This window comes from Palaemon carinicauda, chromosome 5 (assembly GCF_036898095.1).
Source record: "Palaemon carinicauda isolate YSFRI2023 chromosome 5, ASM3689809v2, whole genome shotgun sequence".
Classification (NCBI taxonomy): Eukaryota; Metazoa; Arthropoda; class Malacostraca; order Decapoda; family Palaemonidae; genus Palaemon; species Palaemon carinicauda.
This window is the reverse complement of record NC_090729.1, coordinates 141,362,532-141,370,510: the sequence shown is the minus strand read 5'-3', so window position 1 is coordinate 141,370,510 and position 7,979 is coordinate 141,362,532. Positions and strand designations below refer to the sequence as shown.

Genomic DNA, 7,979 nt, shown 5'->3' with positions numbered 1-7,979 from the left:
CAACGGAAAGCGAGCTAAAACGGTGCTAATTGGGTTTTAATTTTATATTTAATATTCAAGGAAAGCGACGTAAAGTCAGAACTAATGTATTTTGAATTGAATCGATGAATAGATGGGTATTAGTCATATATATTGTAGGGGCCTACATAGATGTGATTTGTGAATGGGTCCATACATATAAATGATATTCTTGCAAGGATTCACGTGTGTTTCCAAGTGTGCAACACACACCACAAATTCAATTTTATGCTTTAGAAACCTTCATGCATATCATTCCATTTTGAAATACCTAGATTGAAATCGGGAAGGCTAATCATATATTGAGTAATGGAAATATATTTATTTATAAAACTTAGATTACATCGTTGCTGATCTCTTAGAATGTGTAAGGTACTTATATTTAGGTTTTAGCAAAATATTAATTATAATTCCGTTGTTAAACTCATTTTAATATATATATATATATATATATATATATATATATATATATATATATATATATATATATATATATATAATTATTGTATATTAAAATGATACAATGTAGTTTAAACGTGTTCAGAAAATTTTTACCTACTAACAGGCTAACGATATTTATATGCAGCAGATAAAAAATATTATCACAAAAATATTATCACAGAACATATAGGGCATTATGGCCATTTTGTAGTAAAGGGCGAAATATTCTCAGTGTACTACATACAGCTGTTAGAAATTCATTAAAAATCCTGGAAAATATCATGATCACAATGCTAAATGTATGTTAAAACTAAATACACGATAAGAAAAATAAAAGGTAAACAGGCAGCAACAATTAGCAGTGTTTTCTTGAAGCGAGCCCCCAGCAATTTTCCTCCTGGTATTTGCAGATGTTGGTTAGCAGCACCGCAGGAGCACACCTGTCCAGTTCCATCAGTGTCACAATGGCAGATACTTTCATAACTGCAAATAAAAGGATTTCTTACTATGGTGCATCAACATTTCATGTGAGAATGAGCGGCTGATTTGGAGAAGGCATAGTAGATCTGGATGACATAAATAGTTGGAACATTTCTCGGTATGAGGAATGAATGTTCATTTTGAATAATTGGGAAGGTGATACGGATTACGGTAATAATTTTAGGGGTATAAGATTAATCAGAATATTTGGGAAGGTGCAAGGAAGAATTTTGATTGGAAGAATAAAATGGATGACTTAAAACATATGAGAGAAAAATGGTTTCAAGTTTCAATAATGTTCCCATCCATTTCCCTGGTTTTGGGACATATTCGTATGTACACTGATATAAGGGAAGCTTCAGATTCTCTTTCAATAAATATGACGGAGCAAACTGTATACCTTTTGGATATTGCCAGAACACACCAGGAAATTTCCCATATTTGAGTCAGTCAGGTAAAGAAAATGGGTGCAATTAGTGCAGACATTTATAATTTCTCTTTATGAATAGTTACCAACTGAATACAGTGTGGAACAATTCAGCGGGTGTGGGTGTCACTCTACTATATATATGAAGGAAACACAGGTGGTGAATTCAGTACCAGCATGGATCTTGATTAGTGCTTTGAAGATTGTGATGTCCTGTGATATTGAAGTAGATTTTTTTCTTCGTTAGGTTTTTTACTAATAAAGTTTTCATTTTATTTTACGTCAAATTTTCCAGTTTTGCATAATTCTACCTTTTCAAGAATGTTGTCGTTTTTGAGACACCAGACCTGATAGTGTGTGTCATAGCATTTGACTAGCTGATGGCAGCGATAGAAAAAAAATACCAAGAATAAGGGCGAAGAGTAGGAAGAAATAAGGAAAAGGTATATATTTTGATGAAAGTAACAGTAAGATAGAAAACTTGTCAAAGATTAGGCTAAAGAAATACGAAAAAGGGAGATGTTGATAAAAGTTAAAAAAAATAAAACTTAGATTAAGAATAAAGAGGGCTGTAAGAATGAAAATAAGATTCTAATTACAGTTGTATAATAAAGAATGGAAAACACATGCGATAGACTGAATAAGGTACTGTAGGCCTACTTGCACACATATTACTCGGTGCTTCAATATTGTACAGTATTGTTAGAGTGAAAAACAATATTGTGATATTCTTTTAGGTAATTTAATTATTACCTTATTTACCTGTGAATGAGACTTTCTATAAGGAGAGACAGCAACCTCATGACAAAAATATAGTACCTGTACCGACTGATGATACATGTGTCCTAATGCTTGTATGCAAAATATGTGTTTTATTCATTGAGATTAGTGACATTTTTTAGAGTACTATGACTATCGTAAATTGTAGGGCCCAATCACTGAACTCTATTATAGGTGACGTGTAACAATTCTCGTAAGGTGATGTGTTGGGACCCTATTGCTGACTGTATATTCCATCACAGTGAAGAATTCCACAGAATCTAACAATTCAGCATATTGACAGAGCAACTTTGGATATACTTGCCGAGGGTTAAGCAGTACCATTCAAGCGATCATTAGACAAGGTACTCGCTTGAGAGTATCAGCTGTATGCAGTGTATTCTCAAACCTTTTTGTAATAAAGTGAAAAAACCCATATTCCGATGTCTCACTATCCGTTGACATGGGACACATGTTACAACTGTTTTAGTTCATGATGTTAGTGTCTTGCTATGGTATACCTATGCAGTATTTACTTACAAGGTGTTAAGATTTGATAACATATAAGAAAGATATTTGGTGGTAAGTTTATTGAGAAGAAGATTGGCTATATTGATTAGTTAAGTTGATGTACGTAAATATTATGTTGCCTTTTTTATAATTTTGACTGTAAAATATGATGTTTTCATTGTAATATAAGTGAGTATTTGATGGCACAGAATTATTGCTAACATAGTGTTTAAAATAATATTTAAGGTAAAAACGATGATGTAAGTGATTATGTATAACAGTATGTGTGTATACAGTGAATGAAGTAAAGAATAAGTATAAGTGTGCTTGATTCGGGGCCATAGTATCCCTAAAGACCACGGCAACATAATTTGTGTATAGCGTATTTGGAATCATATCTACCAGTGTAATAAGGATTCATGTTTTGTTAGATAAATTGTATCGTAGCGTTATGATAGATAAATAACATTTGCTGTAGGGTGTTACAGTATCCGCTTGTAATAGGTGAAAATTTGATGGTTAATTATAGAATCTGCTGTATAACATTAGTAATGAGGTCTGCTTTGAAATCAATATTGAAGATAAAATTGAGTTTTCTAAAAGTGAATGAATGATATTGTATGTGTGCGTAGATTGTTTGAATAAAGTGGCACAGAGGAAATTTGTGTTTGATTCTGTTCCATAATAGACTACCAAAATATCTCCCAACAGTGAGGCACATTTGGGTCATGCATTAAAGGCTACCTAATAACTATATGAATGAAACGATACAATAAATGTAAGTGGGAAGCTGTAGAGATCGTTTATTGATTCGAAATTGAAACTGAGCTCACCGGAGTTGGATAGATGATGCATTTAATGATAACTTGAGGAAGAGTACGGTTAGACTTGTAAGTGGAACTATGATAATGGAGCAATAAATGTTAACATGGGCGATACATGTATACTGGTATATAACGGATGATTGCGTTACAACAATATTGATATAAGGATATATGTCTTGAAAACAAATGAAAGTGAGAAAATGAAAACCAATTACATGAAGTGGTTGAGTAATATATAAGGTTTGAGAAGAATATAAAGGAAGACAATGTGAGGATGAACGTTGGGAAATAGAGTAGTAAAAATCGTGAATGTGGTAATAATTAAGATTTTTATTCTCCAGAACCATCCTCTATTTTGGGAAATTGCCTAATGCTAAACAAATAGATATGTAAGAATATATTTATATGTGTATATATATAAATATAAATATATACACAGATATATACACGCATACACACACACACACACACACACATATATATATATATATATATATATATGTGTGTGTGTGTGTGTGTGTATATATATATGTTTATATTTATATGAATATATCTATCTATCTATCTATACACACACACACACACACACACATATATATATATATATATATATATATATATATATATATATATATATATATATATATATATATATATATATGTATGTATGTATGGAGGAGCAGTGCAGTAGGTATGAATTAGTGATAAATAGAGAGAAAACCAAAAGTATGAAAATTGGACGCCAGAGAGAGGCCTTAGAAATACAGCTATCAGAGGGAGAAGTGGAACAAGTCAATGAGTTTAAATATTTGGGAGATTTTTTCACAGCAGATGGAAAGAGCAATTCAAGACCGAATCTCAAGTGGCCAGAAAGCATTTGGAAGGCTAAGAAGAATCTGGAAAGATAGAAATATATCCATTAGGTTGAAAATTAGGCTATTAAGAGCAATAGTAATCCCCACAGTGATATACGGTGCTGAATGCTGGATACTGAAGAAGAGAGAAGAGAAAAAGTTATTAGCCTTTGAAATGAAATGTCTGAGAAGAATCTGTGGTGTAAGATGGGAGGACAGAATTACGAACGAGAGAGTGAGAGAAATGGCTGGTGTTGAGGACACAATTCTGATTAGGGTGGAAGATATTCAGAGGAGATGGTTTGGGCATGTACAGAGGATGGAACAGGACAGATGGCCAAAGATAGTGCTGCATGGTCAAGTGGCCGGAAATAGACCGAGAGGACGACCAAGAGATACATGGGTGAAAACCTTCAAGAAAGCAAACAGAGGCGAGACATTTCAGCAGCTGGCACAGATGGCATTGGATAGGAGTCTGTGGAGAGAATGGCGATATCAGATGCAGGACCCAACCCGGAGAATTCCGGACGGGATTTAGTGATATATATATATATATATATATATATATATATATATATATATATATATATATATATATATATACTGTATATACACACACACACACACACATATATATATATATATATATATATATATATATATATATATATATATATATATATATATATATACTGTATACATACACACACACACGCACACACACACGTATATATATATATATATATATATATATATATATATATATATATATATATATATATTCAGTGATGTTAGATGGATCTTTGTTATTTTTTTCTAATGATTGAATTCTATATTTTTATTATAAGAGTAGAAACTGTCTGCATCAGTAACAGCACCAGGGTATAGATAAAGTTTAAACCTGGCTTGGCAAGTCTCCATCTTTTGCATTTAGACATTTGAATCTTGCGAAAGAAGCCTTACTCTTTCATAGCATTTCTGAAACATTTATTAACAATCAGAATTTTGCTAGGACGACTTTTGAAAGAAATTTATCTCATAATGTTTTGGATAACGTCAACCACCCCCAATAGAACAGCTCAAAGATAAAACAAACGAACAGTCACTGTTAATTGGTTAGCCCTTAACGCATAAAACAAGATAAACAAAACAGAGACAAAGAAAAGAATTCGATATTAGACACAAGTAGACAATAATTTAAAAAATCGTCGATTGTATAGATTAGGTCGGTAGACTCGGTACATAGTGGAAGCTACGAATTATTTATTAGCAACTTTATGAAAAAAAACAATAATTCTTACCACAACAATTTTACATGCACTGGATATAAAGGCAAGTATGGGTCACATTTATTTTTGTAATAATCGATAACTCAAAAGTAAGAATGCAATAAATATAACCTCAAGAGCTTTACGAATCCTTAGAAATCAAACATGATCAACCGTAATTAGGAAATGCAAACCTCGTGAAGAGCTATCATGGATTTTACTATAATAACGGGCATAATAAGGACGACAATAATGGTACGCAGCACACAAACTATTATGATTCCGAAAAAACTATTTTCCAAAGCAAGATCATAGTTATGTCGACACAACTTTAATAATAAATTGTACTTTACATTGATTAAAAATATGCAATTAAATTAGCTTTTTTTATTTATTAAAACCTGTTATATCAACACTATTCATTGTTAACTTCTTTTCATATGACAACTTTTAATAACTACTGACTTAAGGACTTGCGTGCAAAATCCAGCAAAATAAAGCGTCGAATGAAAGAAATACCACCTAGGATTTGATTTGAGAAATAATTTTAATACAATAATTTCTTTGAAGTACAATAAAAAAAGGTGATCTTTGTCAGATGCAATATTACCTCTTAGCTTTCCATAGTTTTAGCTGTGAAGATGGAAGGAGCTTCTTAACATCTTTCTTTGAAGACCCTTTCTCTGGAAGATGGTTGTAGCAGAGGGAAGCAGGCGTAAGGACAACCTCACAGTTCTTATATAAATGCTGGCATGAAGTACAGACTCCCAGTCTCTGAAAACAAATCTAAGTTGTGAAAACTTATCCAGTCCTCAATTTTGCAAGAAACTTTACTTGTAACATAGATGTGAAAAAACAATGTGCAGAGGAACAATTCTCCGGTTTTTAATTCTGGATTTGGACAAGGGCCAGAATTTCTATAGGCACTTGCCAAGCCAATTGTTTTTCCTCCAATATTTAGTAATTAAATTATATTTGTGTTTTCTAGAATATCCTTTAACAGTTTTGTTGTTTGACAACTGTCCTGGGATACCTTTCTGATTTTTCCTCCCCCAAGGAAGCAAAACTGAGGAGATACTCACATTAATCATCTATCACATTATAGAAACATTTCACGCAGCATCCCAACGTTATTTTCCCCAGGATATTATCTATCATACAGGTAAGCTACTTAATATTGTCATGATTTCACTATCCTTATCTGTGATCCCGAGTGGAAATATAGGCTCAGGAATTGCCTTTCGAATTTTCTCCCTCTGGGAGATAGACAGCACTGCTCATTGGTCTCGATATTTCTTCATTATCATATTTTTATTTTCAAACATATGACCAACTTTTGCGTGTGCATGTGATTCATTAGCTCAGATTAAAGTTATTAGGAAAAAGGGATTGAAAAACAAATATTTGAGGAGTAAGTAAAAGAATAGCGTGAAGAAATAAGAAATTAAATCCAAATTGGCATTGAACAAAAGAATATTGTAAAATGCATATACAGCGAAAACCTAAAAGGGAAATAGGAATAAAAAGAAGCTACTGAGGCACAAGTCAAAGACATATTCTGATAAAAGCAGGAAAATAATTAGGAGGAGAGTTGCAGGGTCCTGTGAAAAACGCCAGTGAGCAGTATTGGAAGTAAATGAGTAATTTTCTAAAGTATTGAACACGGACGAAAATAAACGAACCCAACAGTGAACCAGACAAGTAGTGGTAACCCCGAGGAAAGCTCAGAATCTTGTTTGGAGTGAAGAAAAGAAGCTATCGTAGGGCACTGGGTTAGCCCAGTTGAATGACATCATACCAAATCAAACTTGTAACTTAATAAGTGATTTGGTAAAACATTGAGACTTGAAGTTGTATACTCTTGTGACTACATGGGTATTTACAAGCATTTAGAACACGTACAAATTTAAATATTTCTTTATGAAGGCTATATTTCTTAGGTGATAAATGTTATATTTTCACTGTAGGGTTGCAGTTATCCGAAAGCGTCAAGAGAACGTTTTATTACAATAATGAATAAAAAGAACTGAAACCTTTGGTAAAACCGATAGTGAATACAATATACAAAACAAGTATTGAAGTCAATTGAAGTACGGCAAAAGTAGAGGTAGATGGTCTCCATTCTGGAAAGGTACCTCTTTAAAACAATAGTGAGTCTTTTGCTTTACAAATTTTATTCCTTATGCGGAATAGTTCGACCATTCCCAACGTCTCCAATTTTGGGAGCTGATTTATGAAGGCTTGAAAGATCTATTTTTGACGATCACATGGAGTCGTCATCTTCAGCATCAGTTTCATTTCGGAGGTCATCTCATTGGATCTTATTTTCGCATTTCGGTGGGCATCAATTTAACAGTCATTTAACACACACAAACAAAGTGTCTTTGAATTAATTAAG

General features: G+C 32.7%; 1 protein-coding gene across 6 annotated transcripts in view; it reads right to left on the bottom strand.

The window, feature by feature from the left end:
* Positions 1-650: 650 nt before the first annotated feature.
* LOC137641518 (uncharacterized) overlaps positions 651-7,979 on the bottom strand; it is a 115,582-nt gene continuing 108,253 nt past the window's right edge. For all 6 annotated transcript variants that reach the window (XM_068374143.1, XM_068374140.1, XM_068374141.1 and 3 more), the window contains 2 exons: positions 6,192-6,355; positions 651-942 (listed from right to left, as the gene is read on the bottom strand). In XM_068374143.1, coding sequence (XP_068230244.1) covers positions 753-942; positions 6,192-6,355 — 354 coding nt within the window. In that variant the 3' untranslated portion in view covers positions 651-752. The remainder of the gene's footprint in view (positions 943-6,191; positions 6,356-7,979) is intronic.